At 40.5% G+C, this 25825-nt stretch overlaps 1 protein-coding gene across 4 annotated transcripts in view; it reads left to right on the top strand.

Annotated features, from left to right (window-relative positions):
- The window catches only part of LOC146371479 (MAM domain-containing glycosylphosphatidylinositol anchor protein 2), a 194748-nt gene that overhangs the window by 130050 nt on the left and 38873 nt on the right, over positions 1-25825 (top strand). For 2 of the 4 annotated variants that reach the window (XM_084953559.1, XM_084953558.1), the window contains exons 9-10: positions 2996-3316; positions 14283-14555. In XM_084953559.1, the coding sequence (XP_084809685.1) occupies positions 2996-3316; positions 14283-14555 (594 nt within the window). The remainder of the gene's footprint in view (positions 1-2995; positions 3317-14282; positions 14556-25825) is intronic. The other 2 variants (XM_084953561.1, XM_084953560.1) reach the window with 1 other exon arrangement.

Below are 25825 nucleotides of genomic sequence, written 5' to 3'. Positions count from 1 at the left end.
CCGCGAATAAGATTGTCTGACAGCAAATTTATTCAATTTTTGGTCATAATTGCCGAGCTTTCAACAATGAGCTAATTTTATGGTGCCACAGAGTCTTTAAAAGGCACAACCTAATACGGAGGATCGTGAGATTGCCTTGTTTCTGACTAGGGATGGGTATCGAAACCCGGTTCTCGTTGAGAACCGGTTCCCACTGTTTCAATTCCTTGGAATTTTTTGCCATTTTTGCAAACGATTCCCTTATCGATTCCAGTCGCCCCGAATGACGTCACCACGTTGTGGCGCGTCATTTACCTGGCAGGAAACACGGCTCAAATGCTCAAAAGTTTGGTTATACTTTACGAGAACGGATGACAACAAGGCAACTTGCAATACCTGCAAAGTAGATATTTCATTTAAGGGAGGAAACACTATGAATATGCAAAAGCATTTGCTCACAAAACACGCGATAACCTTAAATGAATGTTGTGTTTTTAATTCCGCTCCGGATTCGTGAATCTCAACCCAGCAGCAGCGGTAACGTTTGCACGTCCTCTCCTGTTAATGCGGCAGGTAAATAATCAACTAACAGTGCATATTATGTTAGCGCGATCTGCCTTATTACAAAACCTGCCATTACTGTGCATTTAGGTGACCATGATGAGAGAGACAGACAAAGTCTGGCTGGCTCAGATGCTGGCAGTTGTCGCTGCAGTCTACCGGTAGCGTCTCCTTTCAGGCCAGGATAGACGAATGTCACCGAGCAGTGACTAAGTTTGTGGTAAAAGGCTTGCACCCATTTGCCACAGCAGATGCCCCCGATTTTCGCTAAGTGAATGTGTTTAATTGTAGGCAGGGACATTACTGGATATTCTTGTGTAATTGCTACAGAATAATTTATGTTATACTTTGTTATTGCTACAGAAGAATATTTATTTTATTATTTTATATTTACAATTTTTTTCCTGGGGACCCTGTGACACCCCATTGAAGAGCTGTAGGCTGGATCTCTTAAGATCTCACTGTTGGGTTTGTAAGGCCATGTTACTCCTAAATTTCTATAAAACAAAGTTCTAAGCTAATCGACCTTAGTGTTCTCCTTTTTTAAAAAGAATCGATAAGAGAATCAATAAAGAATCGAATCGTTAAACAGAATCGAAAATGGAATCGGAATCGTGAAAATCTTATCAATACCCATCCCTATTTCTGACAGTGTGATCATTTATCCAAGACTCTGGGGGGAGGACAAAAGGAATCTGACCTGGAGCTGGAGCAGTGAAACGGCTGCAGGATTCTCACCTCTTACCCACACAAAAAATGGGGTTCAAAGAAATATAGCTGGACTCTGTTTCGTTTTCGTGAGATTGCTGGTGATTTCATCACTGTGAAACTCCAATGTGGCTTGACTCCATTCCAGCTGCAGCATTGTTTGGGCAGAATGACAGTGATTCGAAAATCATCAGGGAAGCACGACACGGTTTCATCATTGCTGAGAAGATTTTCACTCCTCAAATTGCTGGCTGTAAACTATTTTTGGGAACAGTGCTACAAAACAGAGCTGGAGTCTGTTGATGATTTGGACTCGCACACGAACACACTTATACACATACACAGCACTCTAGGAGCCCGCGCAATTTGCCAGGTTTACTAATTAAACAAATTTACTTGGCCAGCATGCTTGGTGAGGAACCAGACTGTTTGATCCAACCTGCTAGATATCCTGCCTTCCACACTTAGAAAAGACAGATGCACACATAAACACACTCAAGGATATCTGCAAATCTTCTTCTTCCTCTTTTTTATTATTAATTGTTTGCACTCACCCAGACTCTAAAATACCTGTTGTAAAAAAGGCAGGTATCTATTTATTGGGTCATATTTTTGTTACATGGCCAGGCTCAGTGCTGCATCACCTTTGGGAGGGTTCTCTTGTAAATGCTCTAAATTATGGGGTGCTAGATTGAGACTGAGTGGCTGCACGACAAGGATAGGAGGAGGGTAGGGAAGTAAAAAGCTGTGACGATTGATTGCGATGATGCAACTATGAATGTTAAAGTGATTTTAGCTGTGGAAAACATCTCAGAAAAATAGTTTTGTGATGGGAAAGTGAGGAGATGATGAAAATGTGACAGTGAAAGTAACAGTGCTGTTTGGCTGTTGATTGTAATGCCAGTGCTGCTACTGCTGAGAGTGTATTAGAAGTGTAAGGATAGCTCATATGACGGTCCAGACTTTGTAGTTACAAAGAAATCTCTTCTCTCGGTTTTGTGATTTACAATGACCCACAATCATGTATAAACACAAGCTTGGAATCAATCTAACTCCTGGCATCAAAGGCAACAGGAGTGCTTTACAAACTGTTGAACTGCTGGTTTGCTTTTGTTTTATATACACATATGTATGTATATATATATATATATATATATAAATATCATGTCTTACTTTTCTCCTCTGCATGTTTATTTTGTAACTGTTTTATTCAATCCAGTTGAACATCGGTTGCTGCGCTGATTGTGAACTATGTCTTAGATTTCACTGGACTAATCCCTTTGAGGCCTAATCTGCCTGATCTTCATGCATTCAGAGTGGATGTGCAAACAGAACTCTTACTCTGTAGTTTACTGCATGGTCTACATTCCTTAGTCTTTTTAGTACCTGGACTTGTTTAGCTAATAAAGGCTGTCATTAACTATTTAGAATTTGCTTGTCCGCTCATTGCATTGTTCATCGTTTGCCATTGCTTGATAGCATTAAACCTTCTCACTGCTGTCCTTCGTGGTGGTTTTGCATAGAGTACATGTTCAGACTGTCTAGTCCCAGCCGTTAGACATTACTGTTGCTAATATCCGCATGGTGCTTCCATAAAAGCTGTGTATGTTGCTGAGATGCCGCTTCATTGCCATCGCAACTTTGGATGCTCATTCGCTTCCCCCTCCATACCTTTTTCGCCACAACTTTCCCCAAGTTGACTATTTCCTCTTATCCCGCCTGCTGACTTTCTAGAGCCCCATATCAGTCCCTCCTTTGTTTTTCTCTTTCTTAGTTCCCCCCAACCTGACAGTCCCACGGGGCAAGTCTCCCCTGGTGGCCCGCGAGGGTGACACAGTGGAGCTGGAGTGCCTTGTTTCAGGGAAGCCCAAGCCGATCATCCTGTGGTCGCGAGCGGATAAGGAAGCGCCCATGCCAGACGGCAGCATGCAGATGGAGAGCTACGACGGCGTGCTGCGTATTGTTAATGTGTCCAGGGAGATGACGGGCTCGTACCGCTGCCAGACCAGCCAGTATAATGGGTTCAACGTGAAGCCCCGGGAGGCCATAGTGGAGCTGATTGTACAATGTGAGTTGACAGACTGTGGGTATTTTCTATATGTGTCTAAATTTGTGGGGAAATGCATTTTTGTGGTATAACTTGTAGCAGTGAAATAATGTGTTTGTACATGTGGTGCACCATTTGTTACTGTGATGTATTTTCTTTTGTATACCGTGTAATTATTCTAGTCCAGTGTGACCAGAATTGAACATTCACCCATTTCTTTTCATTTGCACCCATCCAATTTCTTTCTGAAGGCTGTAAAATTAGTCTAGTCCCCTGGTACCCTCCGTCAGGTCTAAGAGGAAACTGCTCTGACTCCGCCTCCCACACTGAGGACTATATCTGCTGAGTGCGAGCTGAGCAGAACTAATATTTACTGAGACACAAAGCTCTTGATGCTGATGCCCCCATTTGAAAGGGCCTGGATGTGTGTTTGTGTGATGACCTGAAGACTGCGTGCCACCACCATTCATTGACACCCCTTTACCCTCCTTTAACACATGACATTCAGCATTAGCTTAAGAGCTAATTAGTGACCGGCTAATTTGTTAGCCACTGGTATTCATTTCGTCTTCATTTATGGACATCCAAATGGAATATTTTGGATGAGCACCAGGAATTGAAAGGAGTGTCACTCACTGAAGATTCGGGGAGGTTTTTCTCCACCAAAGAAAGAGGGGAAGATGGATAAGAAGGAAATGAAAGCCATCCATGCTGGGTGCTTACCAGTCGCTGGCAAGTTATCATAGGAAATGGATAAACTCTCATGGCTTCCATTGTTTTCTCCATGGCCCACTTAGTTAATCCATGCATTCTTCTGTTTCAAATAATGCATTCACTCCTTTACCTAAAAGGAACCTGAGCAGCAACACAGCTGTTTTAAAGCACATTGTGAAATATATTACACTGAATTTGGTGCATATATCAAGTATTGTCAACACTGGACCTGCCAAAGAGAAAACTACAGAAGTTTACCCAAGCAACTACTGATATTTTGCTTGAAGAGGAAGTTCAGCTGCTGTTTTCTTAGCGCCACACTTTACCCTCAGTTCTTTAAGAGTTTTATTGTACTTTTTCTGTGGCGTTCACATTTCAGCTTAGCTGTTACCCACTTGTCTGTATTAAGAGAGTTAATGAAGTTTTGATGCGCTTTGAAGAAGACTGTCTTAAATTTGGGGCTGAATTGATAAAGATTATGCAGCAATGACAGCTCGTATCAAAGGTTAGTGGCTTTCCTACAAACCCAAGTCTGACACCGAAAAGTAAACAACGGATTTAAACTCTGAGATGCTTTTTATTAATTAGCAGCATTCACTGGATCTGCTGTCTCACGCAAGGGCAGTGTTTTGGAACCAAATAAATAGTTGAATCCAAAATTCAACAAGCAAAGCCAGGTATTTCATTTATTTGTTATTCATTTATTAATAGTTCAAAAATGGATAATGCAGCTTTTCCCTCTCACCAGAAATCAGCTTATGGCAAATAAGCTGAAGCTTTCTGGTCAACATGACAGAATTAATTCTTTCTGCTTTTGCGTCACATTCAAATGTTACAACTTCATCCGCAAATCAGTAACTACTTAAAAACTCTGACACATTTAAATTTGATCTGTTTAAGTTGGGTTAGTCTTTTTGCCAATAATACTTTTAAATAGTATGCAAGAAATTAAGCAAAAAACATGTCACTGTAAAAGATGCAGTATCTAACACATAACCTAAAACATACAGTCTGCTGGCTGTACCTGGGCCACATTCTTTAACACTGTGGGTTATTAAAGTAAATAAGATGCCACTGTCATGACCAGAGTTTATCAACAAAATCAAGACAAACGTGTGTTTTACCACTGTAATGAAAAAAAAAATTACAAATATGTAAATCCTTGTTTGTAATAATAATAAAAATGCCAAAACTGTTACAGTGCAATCATAAAGCTATCTCATAAGTAAAACAAGTAATATACATGCGACAGGCAATGTGTGGCCCAAGAAATCACACGGAGGTTTTTTTGAATGCAGCACTTGCTTTATGACCAATTTCACCTGGCTCCAGTCAGCAACCTCCAGGAACGCTCACTAACCACATGGTTGACAATATACACATGTATGACTAAGGCCTAAAATTAAGAGCAGAACAGGTAAAAGAGACGTTTCACTGCACTGAATCAGTAACTCGCCAGCTGTCTGGGATGACCGATGATCTCAAGGCAAGACCCAGGGTTCTAGAGTAGGCCCCAGTTAAGTCCAATATGATAAAGTTAAAGATGTTAAAAAATACATTAAAAGCTTTGCCAATATTTTTAACATAACAAGCGGAAGTTCTATAACCTCTGAATGACCCCATCTCAGAGTCGAGGTCAGTATCACACATGCTTTCAGGCAGTATTTCTAACCTCTGACATCCAACCATGAAAGGTCATCTCTTATCACAAGCTGCTGCTGCTTTCTCCCCTCTGTATGTGCAACTGTGGCAGAAGGGTCACTTGCAGAGAGTGACTGTTGATAGGGACACTCAGATGGAGAAGACATGCCTCAAGAGGCAAGGAGGGAGAAACCGAGACTCCGAGACCTCAGCTTAAAGACACGCATTCCTTTAAATCTAGTCCTTCTCAAACATGGATTTGCCTTGGCATGGAGTTGCGTCATCGACACACGCAGTATGAGACTCGCAGTGAAGCGCATCAATTCACTCCAGATAATTCTGTTCCTTTCAACACAATTTATTCTGAGAATGCAATTATCTCTCATTATCTAGTATTATTTTAATAAAGTACCTCTCTGATGCTACAGTTCTTGATGTCATACAACACTTTCATCTGTTCTCCATCTTCAAAGGAGAACACATAATGAAGAGACTTATTAGGGCTTTGGTATTGATAAATCAATCTGCCATGTTCCTGCTTCAGAGCTAGTTCTGTTTGTCAGTCTTTTTACTTATTAATAGTTGGCATCAAAGCCCAAGTTTAAAAAGCACAAACAATCTGCATTTGAACTGTTGGATTGCTTTGACACACTTTGAGCATATTGGGGAAACGCGTCCACCCTGTGTACACCTCAGTGCACGCTGCTGATTGCATTTGCCAAATACATGGACCTTTGATCGTCTTTCTTCACTTAAGAATTTACTTTATTAACACGGTCTGGCCCGGCTTTTGTTGTTTCCTCCATACGCCTGTCGGTATGCCCCCTCCCTTCTTTCACTTGGCCTGTCTCATGGTGTGTAAGCACAAGCCAATCCCTCTGAGATGCTTTTCTCGCCTGCATTTCCAGGTCCCAGCGTGAGCCACCCGCCTTTGGTGGTGAGCCATGTGCAAAGCCGCGTTTAGTAACTTGATCAAGGGACCGAGGTACAGTCCTCTGAAGCAAAGAGCATTAGAGGCGTGAAGAAATGACTCTGGCAAGTCAACAGCTTTGATATGTAAAAACCTGCATCTGTTGGCTGGCAGAGGCGACGCCAGGAGGAGAGGTAGAGGGAATGGAAGACGTTTGCCTTTAGAGTCGACGCTCTAATAGAATTGCAAACGCCAAATCCCAAGCTGTGACACCCTAATGTTCTTAGTCAAACTGACTTGGCATGGTCCAGGGACTTGAGAGAGGAAGTGAAGAAGCAAAAAGAAATGGAAAACGAAGAGGTATAGAGTGGTCTTCTGTCCTAGATACCACTGTCTGTCAGAGTGAGTTATCAAGTTCTACTTCGGCCCAGATGCACAGGAATCTTTTATACAGGCTTCCCTTCTGTTGCTCCTTGCGTTGCCCATGACACCTGCCTGATGCAACCGTGCAGTAGTCCCCTTAAGCAAGCACCTGACTATCTGACATACATCAAAAAGACACAGTGGGATAAAGAAGTTACAGCCTGGGTAAAAGTAATGAGCAGAATTACACGATTATTGTTTTTAATTAATTTTCCTTTCTGCATCAAGAAGGGCTGCAATGCCGGCCCCTGAGGCCCACTCTAATGTGAATCATTTTAGAGCGACTCACATTAGCCTAACGCCAACTTAACACCAGCAGATTAATCTTTTGCATTACAGCAGTGCTCACACCACGCATTTGGGGATGAAATTTTAATAACCCTTTTTGTGGAACAATATTGAATTGATCAGGCGCATCGAATCCACACCAGAAAAGGTCAGTGAATATGTAGGTTGTAAACAGAAGCCTGTGCACGGCTTTGACAGAATAATTTATAACTTGGTTACTGAGTGAGCTAAACCTATTAGTGGATCACCAGGCCACTCGTCACGCTAAAAAATCTACATTGATTATCATTAATTGTATATTTAGGTTCATAAATTATCCCTATGTTATAATAACAATATGCTAATGCAGATGGTGCGCAAGTTCATTTTTTGATTGCAGTGGCTATAGCATGAGGGAAGGAAGGCGTACTGATGCAGAGAAGCGTCCCCTACATTATTCAACACAGAGGCTCATTATAAATCAGGGTTATCATTTTATATTCCATATATATCTGTTTGACTTCCTAATGAATGCTTTTTTGCTCTATCAGGACTTCATATTGAAGCATGCTATGCTACAAAGGTTATTCTCCCACAAGAACGCTTTTCGTTGCATCTGAGCCCAAGGCTTTTGTTTTGCTTTTATACGCCCACGTACAGCTGCTGAAGTTCTATAAAATGCCACATTTTTCTGAATTGAACGCTGGTATGTCACATGTAAGTTCAAACAATAAATGTAGGGAGGTATCTACTCCATTACTGTAAGTAAATATTCTGCTTTTAACATCACAAACATCTATATCAATGAAGGATAACAATACATTTTAACCTTTCTGGAAACTGGCTCCTTACAAAAAATGGTATTTGAACAGATTCAGCAACTTTTTTTCACATTTTCAGTTTTGAAATCTTTTCAACACTTTGCCTTTCTAATGTCTCAGATACTGTTATTTAAATCACTGCCTATGGAGATCAAATATGATGTGTTATATGAAAGCAAAGACTTAATCTAATGACCTAAAACTAATCCAATGTATAAGGCATTTGTTTTTTACCCATTTTTTCCCCTGCACTGGTTAAAAAAAAAACAAAAAACAAAAAACTATATCATATAACTATATCATCATGGCATAATTCCAGTATGCCCTTGATCTTCAAACATGTTGCTTTCACTAGAATAGCATGTTTACTAGTCATTATCTTCTCCCCGTGGCTACGGTCCCAGTCACACAGGCCCAGAAGTCAATCAGCAACCACCTGATAACAACAAGTCGCAAGGGGAAAATTACCCAACAGGTTGGCAAGTGTTTGCCCAATGTTAATAGAAGTTGCTGTGAAATTAATTGCTGAAGCCCCTGCATGGCTGAGCTTTAGCAGTCAGGCCTAGTGATGTCATAGTAAGGAAAAATGTGTACATACTAGAGTTGACTAGCAGTTGCCAGGTAAAATTGCTGCACGAAAAACCTCCTTGCAAATGCTTTGGACACCAGCAAATTACCGTTTGTGACCCGTGGTAGGTACCTATTTAAAATTGGGCAGAGCCGTAGGCGCACAGTCAGTTAAAAAGGGTTTAATTTTCAATACAAAATAAAAGTAACAGTGTAACAGCGGCACCTAAAAACAATTAAAAACTTTACTTTGATAAAAACGATAAAACTGTATGATTGCCCGTAAGACAGGATAAGCGCTGCGGGGAACCGTTTAAAAACAAATCGAGGTTAAAAAGGGACGGCAACTCACACATAACCCCAAATGGGAAAGACACTAAAGATCAAGCTTTCATAGAAAGAAATTAAAAACACCAACTTGCCCAGCTTGGACCAGGCACTCACAGCTTCAGGTTCGCTAGAGGATAGCTAATTGCCCACACCTGAGCTTATGAAGGGGTAAAGACCAGCTCCGCCCTCCAGGGGCGGTTCCCAGACTCAGGTCTCACCTGTCACATTCAGTTGCTAATGGTTTGCATTTGCAGTGAATGTGCAGCACAAACTGGAAATTGAGAATGTTCTCCTTTAAATTACAAGTTGTGCTTATCAATCAGTCTCCGTTTCCAGTTAGCATTCCACTTTATTAAGTCTTACTGCCAACCAGCTGGGAGTTAGCAAGTGTTTACAGGCATTTCTATCTGCATGTTGCATGCAAAAAAAAATGGTAACCAAGGCATCACAAGGAATTTTTTAGGGTAACACCTCTTTGGGACTGATTTCACCTAGCCAGCAACCTCCAACAATGACTCACCAATTCGATAATACATATTTATCCCTAGTGACCAGATATTGCCAGAAGGTTGCCAGCTGGTATCTAGTCCTGTGTGACTGGGGCCTAACATATCAGTAATATCTGAGCAGTTAGCGCTTGCGATGTCACATAATCCTCTCCTGGTTTGTCTAGTTTGTCTATGCTTAAATTGCAATAAATTTAGATGTGCTATTAAGACCTATATTAGTAGCATAATGAGAGCACAACAGTGGTGTGTGTGTGTGTGTGTGTGTGTGTGTGTGTGTGTGTGTGTGTGTGTGTGTGTGTGTGTGTGTGTATGCGTATGCGTGTTAACCAAAGTAAACACAAAATGCAGTTTCAAAATTGCGATAACTGGCAATGAATCTTTTACAGCACTGTGGAGAAATTTTGGCCCACTTATCCATGCAGAATTGTTGTAATTCAGCCGCATCAGAGGGTTTTAGAGCATGAACTGCCTTTTTAGGGTCATGCCACAGCATCTCAATCAGATTCAGGTCAGGACTTTGAATAGGCCACTCCAAAGTCTTCATTTTGTTTTTCTTAAGCCATTCAGAGGTGGTCTTCCTGTTGTGTTTTGGATCCTTGTCCTGGTACAGAACCCGAGTGTGCTTCAGCTTGAGGTCACAGACAGATGGCCGAACATTCTCCTTCAAGATGTTTTGGTAGACGCCAAAATTCATGGCTCCGTTTACCACGGCAAGTCTTCCAGGTCCCGAGATAGCTAAACAGACCCAGACCATCACATTACCACCACCATATTTTACTGCTGGTATGATGTTCCTTTTCCAGGTGTAACGGCACTCAAACCTTCCAGAAAGTTCAACTTTTGTCTCATCAGTCCACAGAATATTTTCCTAAAAGTTTCTGGGATCATCAAGATGGGTTTTTTTGGCAAATGTGAGACATTTTTGGTCAGCAGTGTTTTTCTCCTTCAATTCTTCTCTTGCTCAGTCTCTTTCTTATTGTTGAATCATGAACTCTGGCCTTAACTGAGATATGTGAAGCCTGCGGTGCTTTAATGTTGTTCTGGGTTCTTTTGTGACCTCCTGGATGAGTTGTTGATGTGCTCTTGGAGTAATTTTGGTAGGCTGGTCACTCCTGGGAAGTTTCACCTCTATTCGAAGTTTTTCTCAATTTGTGGATAATGGCTCTCGCTGTGGTTCACTGGAGTTCCAAAGTCTTAGAAATGCTTTGTAACCTTTTCCAGACTGATGGCTGTCAGTGACTTTGTTTCTCAGGTGATCCTTTAGGTCATAGCATGATGTGTTGATTTTTGAGCTCTTTTAAAATGTGGTTACAGTTACTTCATGTTTTAACAACAGGGGCAATTACTTTTTCACAAAGGGCGAGGTAAGTCTGGATAACATTTAACCTTTAATAGAAGAAATCAGCATTTAAAAACTGCATTTTGAATTTACTTGGGTTATCTTTGTCTAATATTTAAAATTTGTGTGATGATCTGAAACGTGGTGTGTTTGTGTGGCAAATATGAAAAACACTAGGAAATCAAGTAAAGGGGCAAACACTTTTTTACACCACGTTATATGTACCTCAGTAGCAGAGAGAACACTCTGCATTTTAACATTTTTCCCTGTTTTTGATCTCGCATAATGTCGATTTCCACAACTTTTTTCCACTGACTTTGGTCAACCTATCAAGACTGAGAAGCAACAGCTCCTTTTTTATTTGGGGTAAAATCATGAAGTTTGGTGATGGTCTTAACTATTTTTACATTGAACACCCGAGAATCAGATGTCAGTGTGCAGATACAAATCCGATAATACCAACATAACTGTGGTATTATACACAGCATATATAGTGCAGTGAAAATTAACACTGTACACCATTCACTTCAGCAACCAAGTCAATATCTTTTTACCTTTCCTGTACTGAAAACCAGTTTTTATTTGTTTGTGCTGGTCATTTATTATTGGAGAATCCATAATGTTGTTAATATCTACTTTTTGGGGGGAGGAACTTGGACTAATAATGTCACAGATTTTGTCTGGGGCATTCCTTATGCTGCCTTAAGTGCCTTTTTTTGTTTTCTTTGAAGTACATTTTAAAAACTCACGTTGCCTCATTTAATTAAAATTTTGGATGAAAGATTTGTAATTGTATCATTGTATGGGTACTTTAACTTTATGTAAAATGGCTGCCCTGAGGGATTACTGTCAGACAAGAAAATAGATGAAAGAAAAATAGGGACCAAATAAACGTCTGACACTTCCCCACTCGAAACAGGCAGAAGAAAAATGGAATCCATTTTGATTGAAGCTCAAGTTTATTGTTAACCAGTCAAGCGGACGGTATTTCAGAAACGTAGGTGGACACAATACACCTCAGCTTTCCATGCACAAAACAAACATGCACACCCCTTCCTCTCGGTACACGTGAGTCTTTATTCAGGCCTCCTCCCTGTAGATGTCCGTGCTCATGGACCATGGGGACAAGACCTGAGCGCTCCTAAATGTTGTTTTTCTCCACATTACTGTCAAGGTACCCACTAGTGACTGATGATGGATTGCACTTCAGCTAGCGCTCAGGGTTTTCCCCGAGCCTGCGACTTACTGCAACTCTGAGCACACGTCACCCTCACTGCTACGCTAACCATGGCGAGCACTGCTCAGGGAATATCACAAAGGACCTTTCTGCTCCTTTCTCCTCGAGTTCGCCAGGCAGCTGTTTCACAGGAAATGCACAGGGGGTGATGAGGCATGTGCCCTTGTTTAAAGGATGTTTTGGTTATATAAGAGATTTTCCCTTTTCTTTTTTCTTTATTTGCTGCATCTTCATTTGTCTCTCTGTGTGAGTGGAACTGCACTTACTGCAATTTGGTCTAGTGCCACTCAGGGAGGCTGCGGAGCTAACTGTGATTCACTGCACCACACAAACCTACAATTTTAATGTGATAAGTAGAATTCCAGACCTTTTTTGGAGTCAGAGATAAGCCTTTTGGGTTTGGGTAAAAGCCCAGGCAATGCTCAATTGAAGAAGGAACTGATTGCTGTTTCATTCAGAGGTGATGAAAACCACTTTACTCTCCGTGAACAAAATCAGGTGAAGGAGACAAACTTGTATCTCTATTTCCATTAAGTCCAAACCTCTTGAAAGATCTGTGTTTACTCTTCCTATCACCTAGTGTTATGAGGTTTTTTTGGTTATTTTTACATTTCAGCCACTCATTATCTGATCTAATGGTGTGTCATTAATCATTGTGACTCATGAGTGAATAGCAGGATGCTGTGTGTTGAGAGATAATTAGCACTGAGGGCAAGAATGGAAAATCCCACTTTGGACCGTTTTATGCCAGTGTATTATTTTGCATTCACTGTGATGTTTACATCCCACGTTTCCCTGTACACTTGACTGGCCTCGTAGACGTGCCCCTGCTCTAAGATCCTGGGGTGAAGCAAACTCAATTAAGTGCAAAAGTGGAGAAAAAAAGGTTCTGCTGAAAACACATTCAACGTTCAAACCGTCAAAATAAAGCCTCAGAATTTTGCACATCCTATGAAAAAAAAAAATGGCTGATTAAGGTTGTGGATAATGACGTTAATACTGTTATCAAATTATATCCTGTAAATTTTAATACACTGTTCATTTAATTGCATTCCCCTATCAAATATGGAAGGCTCATTAATTAGATTATATTACCGAGTGTGAATAATGTCGAAGATTATGTTGCAGATTACAGTTTCAATCAGGTAATCAGTGATCTGTAACAGACTACATTTTGAAAAACAGCATCCCCGGCCTTGGCTATAGTTACCGCCTCTCCTTTACTCTATCAGGAATTATGCAAATTTCAGGCAATTAAGGGGCTCCATGTCATTCTGTCTCTGCTCCTCCATAGTCTTGTTGTTTTTCAAGCCCCGTCGTGACTTTTGTCAAGCATCTGTATGAGCGTGTCAGGAGCAGAGACGCTTAAAATGGGGAAATTATTCATAACCTTTTCAGTGCTTCCACACACAAGTGCTTACACCCATTTTGTTCACCCAAAAAAAACCCTCCACACGTGTCACCGTGCACACAGTCTGGCAAAACATTTGCAAAACATCACCCACACATATTAAACTTTTGCAGATTCAAGTTCGGGGTTGCAGCAAGGTCGTTTAGCTCCTGACTTCACTCACTGAAATGTGGCTAAATTATTTACCACTGTGTTCTCTGTGTTGGGGGGGATGAGGTAAAGCCTGTCAGTTACTCAAATAAGTTATTAATTTTACTTTCTGAAAGTTTGAGGTGTATTTTATCATCCAGATAACCAATTTTCTGTGAAGTTCAACTGGTTTTTGTTTCAAAAGTTGTCCCAGTCGTTTTGCGAAATTGATCTTCTGGCAGCTATTACCGGTCTCTCCACAATTGTTTTCATTTTTCATCTGTTGGTGAAGTGTATTGAATTTGCAGTTTAGTTTGTTTTCTACAGTTTGCTTAAATATCACTTTTTTTTTTTAAATTAAAAAAAACATCTTTTCAGCTTTGTCATTTGTAGATCGTCAGTGAACATCAACTACATCGCTTGAAATCATTGTGCATGTGTTACATTTTAAAAAATGTCCTTGTTTGTGTTTTTAAATATGCAAGGTTATATTCATGTCATATGTATCCCCCTTTTTTTTTTATTCCAGGTGTTTGTCCTTGCTCTCACTTTGGTGCCCTAACCTCACTCTTCTTGTCTTTATTCATCCAAAGTATTTTTTTTTTCTGTTTTTTTTTCATCCTTGACACACTTTTCTGTCCTTGTCAAATATCTGTGAACTCTCCTGAGCTTTTGTGTCTCCTGCTCAGACCCTCCAACAGTGGAGCCTGTTTTCATGGAGATGCGTCAGGGTCTTGGAAGGCCCGTAGTGATGACCTGCAGAGTGCTGCGAGCCCACCCCTCCCGTGTGTTGCGCTTCGAGTGGCTTCTCTCTAACCGGCTGCTCCACGCGGGAGCTTTTGACGCCCAGCGAGATGAGACAGAGTACACCATCCGCAGCCTAAATCGTGATGGCTGGGGCGAGTACACCTGTAATGTCATCAATGAGGCTGGAGCAGGCAAATGCACTTTCCAGGTTACAGGTAAAAAAAAAAAAAAAAGTGCTTTCCATTTCATTTCATATTTCCTTTTTTATTCTTCTAGAATCTGTTTCTGCTTGGTTTAGTTACTTTTCCTCTTTATGTTAGCTTTTCTACATTTGTTTGACACATGGTGAACGAACAATGATTCATCACTGTGTCTTATATTGTTAGTATAGTTTCAGTACAAAATGTATACTGCATGCTTATCTGTGTAATACATACTTTTACAGGGTAGCATTGTTTCAAAGTGAACGCACAAAACTGAAATAGAAATTTGCAACATTTGGCTCTGATGAATTAAACAGAAACTCATATTAACTACTTCCATTCACAGTCCAGCCAGAACCTGATAGATGTGAAACACAAATTCAGAAATTTCTTTAAAAAAAGTGCCATAGTTGCTGCTTCTTTATATAACTAGAATACAAGTAGTTGGTAAGCAGCTGGAGAGCAATTTAGAGACAGGTTCCTTCACACCAGGCGACCTGTGCAAATATGTTGTTATTAAAAACTCAATGCAATCTGTGGGCAATGTCCACCAGTTGCATGGAGATTGCCATACTATTTTTAGTTTCGTGTGACCGAGCCATAACGTGGCATTACAATTAGTTTAGAAGCCGTGGATAAAAATTCTTGGTGGTCTTTTCCTTCCATTGTAGTCAAAGTGGAAACTTTTGAGTGTGGGTTTTTAACAGATAATTTTGTCAGTGTTTTTTTTTTTTTACTTTACATTTTCCCAGCATGTAGTCACACTTAAATAGTAAGCAGGAGTATGCAATGTGAGAAACAGCACAAGTCATTTTCAAAATGAAGACCCCTCACTTCACACAGAGGTAGACTTTTATTTCAGCTGAATAACTGCTATTGCCAGCAGATTGCATCAACTGTAGCTGGATAGCCACAGCTACTTTAGCTTCCTGACATGTACGAAAATGCTAGATGTCATTTTAATATTCCAGGCAAATATGGGCTACATATGCTAAACGGCTGAAGCTTTGAACGTGCAAGATTAATTCTTTTTGTTGGGATTTCAAAGAGTATGTTTCAATTTTAACATTACAAGGGAAAAAAAAGGTTTTTAGTTTTAGGATGCATATAAATGTGATCAAATCTCAGAGGAATACTGGTTAGAATTAGATACAAATCCAAGAGTTTCGGAAAACCTAAGTAAACTAACCTTTTATTAAGTTGTGTGTAGAAGTTGCAGGTATTTTTTTAAGATCCAGAAGGAACCAAACTGCAAAGCTAAAACCTCCAGGAATTAACAGGCTAGACACTAAGGAGGAGCACAGCGATGGTACACAGATACAGTGACAAAGACAAAAGAGCCAATTCAATTCAATTTTATTTATATAGCGCCAAATCACAACAAAAGTCGCCTCAAGGCGCTTCATAGATACAGAGAAAAACCCAACAATCATATGACCCCCTATGAGCAAGCACTTTGGCGACAGTGGGAAGGAAAAACTCCCTTTTAACAGGAAGAAACCTCCGGCAGAACCAGGCTCAGGGAGGGGCGGCCATCTGCTGCGACCGGTTGGGGTGAGAGAAGGAAGACAGGATAAAAGACATGCTGTGGAAGAGAGACAGAGGTTAATAACAGATATGATTCAATGCAGAGAGGTCTATTAATACATAGTGAGTGAGAAAGGTGACTGGAAAGGAAAAACTCAATGCATCATGGGAATCCCCCCGGCAGCCTACGTCTATTGCAGCATAACTAAGGGAGGATTCAGGGTCACCTGGTCCAGCCCTAACTATATGCTTTAGCAAAAAGGAAAGTTTTAAGCCTAATCTTAAAAGTAGAGATAGTTTCTGTCTCCCGAATCCAAACTGGAAGCTGGTTCCACAGAAGAGGGGCCTGAAAACTGAAGGCTCTGCCTCCCATTCTACTTTTAAATACTCTAGGAACAACAAGTAGGCCTGCAGCGCGAGAGCGAAGTGCTCTAATAGGGTGATATGGTACTACAAGGTCATTAAGATAAGATGGGGCCTGATTATTTAAGACCTTGTATGTGAGGAGCAGGATTTTGAATTCAATTCTGGACTTAACAGGAAGCCAATGAAGGGAAGCCAAAACAGGAGAAATATGCTCTCTCCTTCTAGTCCCTGTCAGTACTCTTGCTGCAGCATTTTGGATTAGCTGAAGGCTTTTCAGTGAGTTTTTTGGACATCCTGATAATAATGAATTACAGTAGTCCAGCCTGGAAGTAATAAATGCATGAACTAGTTTTTCAGCGTCACTCTGAGACAGGATATTTCTAATTTTAGAGATGTTGCGCAAATGGAAGAAAGCAGTCTTACATATTTGTTTAATATGTGCTTTGAAGGACATGTCCTGGTCAAAAATGACTCCAAGGTTCCTCACAGCGTTACTGGAGGCCAAGGTAATGCCATCCAGAGTAAGAATCTGGTTAGATACCATATTTCTAAGATTTTCAGGGCCGAGTACAATAACCTCAGTTTTATCTGAATTAAGAAGCAGAAAGTTAGCGGCCATCCAGGTCTTTATATCTTTAAGACATTCCTGCAGTTTAACTAATTGGTGTGTGTTATCTGGCTTCATGGACAGATAGAGCTGGGTGTCATCTGCATAGCAGTGAAAATGTATGCTATGTCTTCTAATGATGCTGCCTAAGGGAAGCATGTATAATGTAAACAGAATTGGTCCTAGCACTGAACCCTGTGGAACTCCATAATTAACCTCAGTGTGTGAAGAGGACTCTCCATTTACATGCACAAATTGGAGTCTATTAGATAGATATGATACAAACCACTGCAGTGCAGTACCTGTAATACCTACAGCATGTTCTAATCGCTCTAATAGGATATTATGGTCAACAGTATCGAACGCTGCACTGAGGTCTAGCAGGACAAGCACAGAGATGAGTCCACTGTCAGAGGCCATAAGAAGATCATTTGTAACCTTCACTAAAGCTGTTTCTGTGCTGTGATGAGCTCTAAAACCTGACTGAAACTCTTCAAATAAACCATTCCTCTGCAGATGATCTGTTAGCTGTTTGACAACTACTCTTTCAAGGATTTTTGATATGAAAGGAAGGTTGGAGATTGGCCTATAATTAGCTAAGACTGCTGGGTCTAGAGATGGCTTTTTGAGTAAAGGTTTAACTACAGCCAGCTTGAAGGCCTGTGGTACATAGCCGATTATTAGAGATAGGTTGATCATATTTAAGATCGAAGAATTAATTAATGGCAGGACTTCTTTGAGCAGTTTTGTAGGAATGGGGTCTAAAAGACACGTTGATGGTTTGGAGGAAGTAATTATTGAAGTTAACTCAGAAAGATCAATTGGAGAAAAAGAGTCTAACTTAACATCAATGGTACTAAGAGTAGCTGTACATAATATTACATCTGTGGGATGATTACTGGTAATTTTTTCTCTAATGATAAAAATTTTATTTGTGAAGGAGTTCATGAAGTCATTACTAGTTAACGTTAAAGGGATGGTTGGCTCAACAGAGCTCTGACTGTTTGTCAGCCTGGCTACAGTGCTGAAGAGAAACCTGGGGTTGTTCTTATTTTCTTCAATCAGTGATGAATAGTAAGATGTTCTGGCTTTGCGGAGGGCTTTCTTATAAAGCAGCAAACTATTTCTCCAGGCTAAATGATGATCCTCTAAATTTGTGACACGCCATTTCCTCTCCAGATTACGAGTCATCTGCTTTAGGGTACGTGTTTGAGAATTATACCACGGAGTCAGGTACTTCTGATTAGAGACCTTAGTTTTCACTGGAGCTACAGTATCCAGAGTCGTACGTAGTGATGAGGTGAAATTATTAACAACACAATCGACCTCTGTTGGGGTAGCGTTCAGATAGCTGCTCTGCTCTGTGTTGGTACAGGGCATTGAAGATGATAACAGTGGGTGGATTATATTCTTAAACTTAGTTACAGCGCTTTCAGAAAGACATCTACTGTGATAAAATCTACTCTCCACCGCTGTGTAATCAATTATTGTAAATGTAAATGTTATCAGGAAATGATCAGACAGGAGAGGGTTTTCAGGAAACACTGTTAAATGTTCAGTTTCTATGCCATATGTTAAAACAAGATCTAGAGTGTGATTAAAGTGGTGGGTGGGTTCTTTTACATTTTGAGAGAAGCCAATTGAGTCTAATAACAGACTAAATGCCATGTTGAGGCTGTCATTTTTAGCATCTACATGGATGTTAAAATCACCCACAATAATTATTTTATTTGAGCTCAGAACTAAATTAGATATAAAGTCTGAGAAATCAGACAAACTCTGTGTAAGGCCCAGGTGGACGATAGATGATAACAAGTAAGACTGGTTTCTGAGTTTCACAGCTGGGGTGGACAATGTTAAGCATCAGGCTTTCAAATGAATTAAAAGTCTGTCTTGGTCTTTCATTAATTAATAGGCTGGTGTGAAAAATTGCTGCCACACCGCCCCCTCGGCCTGTGCTTCGAGGTTTCTGGTAGTTAGAATGACTCGGGGGTGTTGATTCATTTAAACTAACATAATCATCCTGCTGCAACCAGGTTTCTGTAAGGCAGAGTAAATCAATTTGTTGATCAATTATTAAGTCATGTACTAACAGAGACTTGGAGGAGAGAGCTAATATTTAATAATCCACATTTCACTGTTTTACTCTTTGGTTCAGATGTGGATACTGTACTGTTCTTTCTTTGTAATTGTTTATGTTTAAGTTGTTTGTTGCTGGTTTTTAGTTTGTTTTTTGTCTTTTTGGAAGCTAACACAGTCTCTATGGAGATGGGTTTTTGGGGGGGTAGCAGGAGGAGAGAAGCTGCAGAGAGGCGTGTAAGACTGCAACTCTGCTTCCTGGTCCCAACTCTGGATAGTCATATTTTGGGGGGTTTAATAAATTTGTCCATATTTCTAGAAATGAGAGCTGCTCCATCCAAAGTGGGATGGATGCCGTCTCTCCTAACAAGACCAGGTTTCCTCCAGAAGGTTTGCCAATTATCTATGAAGCCCACATCGTTCCTGGGACACCACTCAGACAGCCAGCAATTTAAGGAGAACATGCGGCTAAACATGTCACTCCTGGTCTGATTGGGGAGGGGACCAGAGAAAACTACAGAGTCCGACATTGTTTTAGCAAAGTTGCACATCGATTCAATATTGATTTTAGTGACCTCCGATTGGCGTAACCGGGTGTCATTACTGCCGACGTGAATTATGATTTTACTGAATTTACGTTTACCCTTAGCCAGCAGTTTTAAATTTCCTTCAATGTCGCCTGCTCTGGCCCCTGGAAGACAATTGACTATGGTTGCCGGTGTCTCTAGCTTCACATGTCTGAGAACAGAATCACCAATTACCAGAGTTTGACCCCCAGCGGGTGTGTCACCGAGTGGGGAAAAACGGTTAGACACATGAACGGGTTGGTGGTGTACCTGGGGCTTCTGTTTAGGACTATGCTTCCTCCTCACCGTGACCCAGCCGCCCTCTTTCCCCAGCTGCTTGGGGTCTGCCGGGGAACAGCTAGCGGGGCCTACGCTATCTTCGGCTGCACCAGCTACAGGGGCCTGGCTAGCTAGGGGTGAATGAAGGGTGCGAAGCAGAGTCTCCAATTCAGTAATCCTGGCCTCCAGAGCTGCAAATATGCTACATTTGTTACAGATATCATTACTGCTAAAGGAGGCCGAGGAGTAACTAAACATCTGACACAATGAGCAAGAAAGTGCAAGAGGGACAGGTGAAGTAGCCATGGTGCTAACGAGTCGGCTACGAGCTAAGCTAAGCTAGCGAAACAGTACAGAGACAGTGAGTGAATACTTTGGCTATAAATTAGGTAGTGAGTACACAGAAAGTGTGCTTCGGATGAAGCACGTGAAGATTATACTATGAAAGAAGAATGTATTTAAAAGTTGTTAATTAAATTGCTAAGCAAATAAGCTACTCAGAAACACCACTGTGTTTGAGCAGGAACAGGAAGTGATACTCTACCGCAGAGCGAGCGAACACCAAGTGACAGCGCCACCAAGAGCCAGGGCTGTATATTCTCACAAACAGACACCAAGGGCCAATCAAGGGAAGTGAATACAGCTGTGTAAACCCAGACACAGGTGTACACAATCAAGACAATCAACAGATAGAAAGTATAATTCAAAAGAAGGCACAAGAGAGCGAGTAACAAAAAAAAAACAAAAACAGGAAATTCAGTCCACATGATACACAGAACATTGCAGATGCTAGAAGAGTAAACCAATATACAAAGAAAACACAAGTAATGAAAGGTAAATAACAATCTCTATAAATACTAACCAATAACTATAATTTTAAAAACAAAAGAAAAAACCCTCAAAATACTGGAATAATTTATGTTAACAAACAGGAATCAAAGCACAAACTTACATTAGTCAAAAACAAGGAGCAATAATGAAGCCCAACCAATAACAGCAAATCATAAACAAGGATTGAAAACTGAAATCCTACACTACTGCAGTTTAAATGATGTTGCTGAGCTGAGATTTCCCTCATCTGAAGCAAGAGGATGTAGCTGACATTAAGCTACTCTTTCCACACCTGCTTTCTTTGCCAGAAGTATTCCCTCGTCTGCCTTTACATGCATATGAACTTGAGTGTCCATAGGGTTTAATATGATGTCACTCCACCCTTTGTAGATATAACACCTTCATCTATCTGGAAAGGCTTTCCACAAGCTTTAGGGGTGTGTTTGTGAGAATTTTTTAACCATTATTCTAGAAGTGCATTTGTGAGGTCAGACACTGATGCTGGATCAGAAGGTAAGGCTCACAGTCTCCACTCTAATTTGTCCCAAAGGTTGTTAATCAGTTTGAGCTCAATACTCTGTGCAGGCCAGTCAAGTTCTTCCACACCAGTCAAGTTCTTCCACACTTATCCATGTCTTTAAGAACCTTTCTTTGTGTACTCATGTTGGAACAGTAAGGGGTGCGCAAGGAAATTTCACAACTGTATTTGTTGTGCATGTGGCATCCCATCGAAACTACGCTAGAATTCGCTGAGCGACCTGAGAGCGACCCACTTTTTCACAAATATTTTTAGAACCAGTTTGCTAGCCATTTGATTTTATACACCAGTAGCCATGCAGGAACAACTGAATTCAATTATTTGAATAGGTGAATGAATACTTTTGGAAATACAGTATAGTATCACATGCTAATTAGCCAGTAAAGTTGGCTAATAGCAGCAGTGTTAAAGTTTGTCTTTCTCATAGCTAAAAGGAACAAAATGATTGCCCAGCTCTGTATCCCAGAAATACTTTTCTTACTAGGAGCCCTCCTGCTTACTGTTTCAACATGTAGAGAAATTTAAAGCTACACAGACCTCAAATGACCAGCGCTATAGTTGCTAAACTAGGAGTAGCTAAGCTAGGAGCGATTTTGTGTTTGTTTGTTTTTTCTTTTTTCTTCTGTTTCTTTTTTTACTGGTCATTTATTTTAAGTTACTTACTTCCACTCTTTCTCTCTCACAGAAACAAAATTCTATACTGGTATTAGTGCTATAAGCCTGGCTGTCACTGTGTTTGATCCAGATAGCTGCATTTAATAACAGTCATTTAGCCTTTATTCTTTTACCATACGTTGGCATGTCAACAGAAGATTTTTTAGTACGCTATTCAATTGATAATTAAAGGGTTGTTTTGACAGATGCAATTGGCCGAACAAAAAGCTTAGAAGGCCTTGTCTCATATTGTTTTGGGGTGTGTGTCTGCCTCTTTATATGATAGACAGTTTATATAAAGAAGACTAAAGGGAAAGATAAATCATAGATTGCCGATCTGAATTAGGCATGTCCATTATGTCAGGTCTTTCTTTTACCTTTCATCTGTTTTTGTTACATTTTTTTCCCTCCATTGTGAGATCCAAATGATCGTCTCCCAGTCTTTTGTTATGACAGGACAAAATTAGTTTGGCTACACTGAGAGTCCTCAGGAACTTTGGCCAAGGTTTCAATCTCCCAGACCTCCTATTAGAGACAGGAGCTGCAGGGTCACAGGAGGAGTATTTGTCACTTTGATCCTCTGGCACTTAGGTCGCTCTTCTCTTTGATAGTGTCTATTTCTCTCTATCTCTTTCTGCGTTCTAATCATACCTTGGCTGCACTTGATTTTTTTTTATAGCCTTTAGTTCTCTCTGTGTCCATTTTCTTTTCCACATTCTTCACCTTTCTCATTTTCAAACCCCACTCTCTCATCCTCCTTTCCAGCTTGACACCCCCCCCCACACACACACACACACACACACACACAGTGCGTGCCATAAATCCCCTTCCTGGGGAAACAGGTAGAACAGAGAGACAGAAGCAGCTAGTTCCCTCCAGCCATTTGTTTTTCTCAGCAGGGCTGGGGCTTTGCCTTCTATTGCTCATGCTCCCTCCCTCTTCCTACTTCCACTCCCTTTCATCCTCTATCCCTCCTTCCCTCCCTCGCCCTCTATTGCTCCATTCCTCCCGCCCAGTGCTCCAGATTCCCACCATCTGGACTCAGTGGTTGCCAAAGGTATGGAGGCTCTTTTAGTAACTCCCTGAGTACAGGAGTATGGTGCAGAAAATCCACTTTGGTTCATTGCATCATCTATGAAACCTGCCATGCCTCAGTCTCCTAATTCCAGCTCTCGATAGTTAAAATTTTTAATTTTATTCTAAAACTAAAATGCCATGAAATCAGGCAATACCCTGCAGTAGAAGAAGTGCATATCAGCTCCTGTCTGCGACTTGTAAGACTGTTTCTCGACAAGACTTGCAAAATATTGGTGTAACTCATGTAATTAGATGGCACCTTGGTTTAAACTCACTTTACCAAGACAGGTAGACAAGCCAGTAGACATTCTCCCATCGCTCTATGTCTGACGTCTTCTCAGGCTGTGCTAGCGTGTGAAAAGTATGAGTTGGGAGTTTTGGCCCACAGTCCTTGGATTTCGGATTCAGTCAACATGTGAGCAGCATACATGTTACCATGCCGACAGACACATGCAAACACACCATAGTTAGGCAGCAGGCCATTATTAGCCCATAAATTCTGTCGCCTGGAAAAGTGTATTGTGCCAAAGGAGAGTGTGTGTGCATATGCATGGATGCCCATGTGCCAAGCCATGGGGACATCTGTGGGAACAGTGAGTTGGCTCTAATGGCCAAGTTGGCCATTAAATTGTGCCTGGGGAGAGACCCCTCAGAGGAATGTAATGTGTACCACTGAGCTTTGGCTCAGGCTCTCTGTCGTGGGAACCCTGAGTTGTTAGCAAATGCTCAAATTACGCTCCTCAGAATAGATAGCAAGTAAATGTTCACTGATCATAGAGTTTCAAGTAAAGATGCACATGGCTCCTGTGACATTACTGTTGATGTGTAAAGTCCTGCTGTAAATTCTCAAACAGAGAATTTCTCCGCCATAAGCATTGCATCAACTCGACTTGACAAGCCGGATCTGATACTCAGATCATGGGATGCTGCATACTTATAGACCTTCTGTCTTTTTGTTTTTTGTTTTTTTTAACATAGGCTGACCATAATAAACAAAATAAGCATTGCTCTGTATTCATTAAGGTGTGAAACTAGCATTTCAGTTTAATACATCCTCAGGAAAGTGTTTGTTTGGTCACAAAGGGAGTCATGATCTGTTTTCCTGCGTAATTACAACTGGACTTCTTTTTGCAACCACAGGAGTCTCCCCCTACTGGCCAGTAAAAGGAATGTAGGTTTAAGACTCTTTTGTATTAGCTTAACTTTTCAGGCATAAAGGTGTGCCCATCTTTAATGTCATCTGTGACAGTATCTGAGTGAAACACTGACAAGCTTGGTATTTAGAAAAATATTATAGCAGTTAATTCACTTATTCTATTGTAGAGTTTACAAAGACAGAACAATGGTCAATGTTTTGTTTATAATAGTTTTAATAAATGTAAAACTACAGTTCCTACATATCCTTCAGTAGTCCCCAGATTGTGCATTTCTTTCAAAGGCCATGCCTCCAGTTTGTATTGGCATATTTTTAAGACTCAGTCTAGAAAAAAAGGTTAACCTGATGATTATCATTGATCATTATTTGAGCCTTTTTAGCTATGGGGGAAGAGCAGGGTGCTGCAGCATTAAGAAAGAAATCTGGGATATTCTTAAAGCCTATAGTGCTTTTAAAGGAGGGCAATTGAGGTCTGCTACTTGTTTTCAGGATTTAAGATACATAGAAAGTTTTATTTAGTCAAGGGGAAAATCTATCAAGAGTAGCATTTATTTATTATAGTCATATGATATGAAATATATGATGATAATGAATCTTTTTACCTAAAATCTTCCAATGCTTCCTTCAGAGCCGTACAAAACTTTATACAGCTAATTTCACAGGCATGACTGATCTAATCTTTAAGTGTAAAATGACTGGAGAGGCAACAAAGTCTGCATAAAATTGCCCAGCACATGTCTTTTCTCTCCATTGACCAGTACAAACAATGCAAACTGCAGTACTATAATTTTGTTGGATTTCCGAAATTTACAAAGAAAAAACAAGCAGTGTTTCTCATTTCTCTGCCGCCTTCCTGCTTAAGCCCCATTTCTGGCAGCCAGTTGTAAATTAGAAGAGAGGAACAATTAAATTCTCAGGGACAATGTTCAGATAGACATTGTCTGCATTGTGTGAGTGTGCCTGTGAAATGAATTCAGATTCCACATAATGCTGTGCTTGTATGGTTCCAGTATCCTTTTTTTCAGTCATTCAGTCATTGTTCCTAATGCTGCAGAAACTGTGTGCCAATAGTGCGAAAGTTAGCTGCAGTGCGATTTGCTGTCATAATAAAATGTTTTTCATTTTATTGTGAAACACTTACTCTCACATTTTTTGTCTGTGTTGGAGTGCATTTCTGCATTCAGGTTTTTTTCATATTTTATTTTTTGATCTATCATCTGTTTTCAGTAATGTTTATTTCATTTTTATTTATTCAGCTTTTCTTTTTGAGATGTGTCTTAAACAGGCCCCTTGGGCCTCCTGCTAAGTTACTATCTGGTGCTTTTGTGTGATATTTTTGTCTCTTTTATTTTTTATGTTTTTAAATAAAAGCAAAAGCTAAATTGATTTTGCTTTCAAACCTGCACTCTTCTCTGAGTCAGGGATTTATAAACCACAGATTTGTGCCTTACCTTTGGTGGTTTTAAGTAACTCGTCTGCCTGCCTTTTAAAGTCTGTGCCCAGTTCACCTGGCTTGAACTGCAACCCTGCAATACATGGAGGATGAGTCTGAATAGTTCATGCAGCTCAAGGAGACATGCTGACACTGGTGGATCCTGTTGG

The sequence above is a fragment of the Perissodus microlepis genome, chromosome 15, assembly GCF_051167445.1.
Source record: "Perissodus microlepis isolate ML-2025 ecotype Zambia chromosome 15, ASM5116744v1, whole genome shotgun sequence".
Taxonomy (NCBI): Eukaryota; Metazoa; Chordata; class Actinopteri; order Cichliformes; family Cichlidae; genus Perissodus; species Perissodus microlepis.
This window is presented reverse-complemented; position numbering and strand designations above follow the sequence as displayed.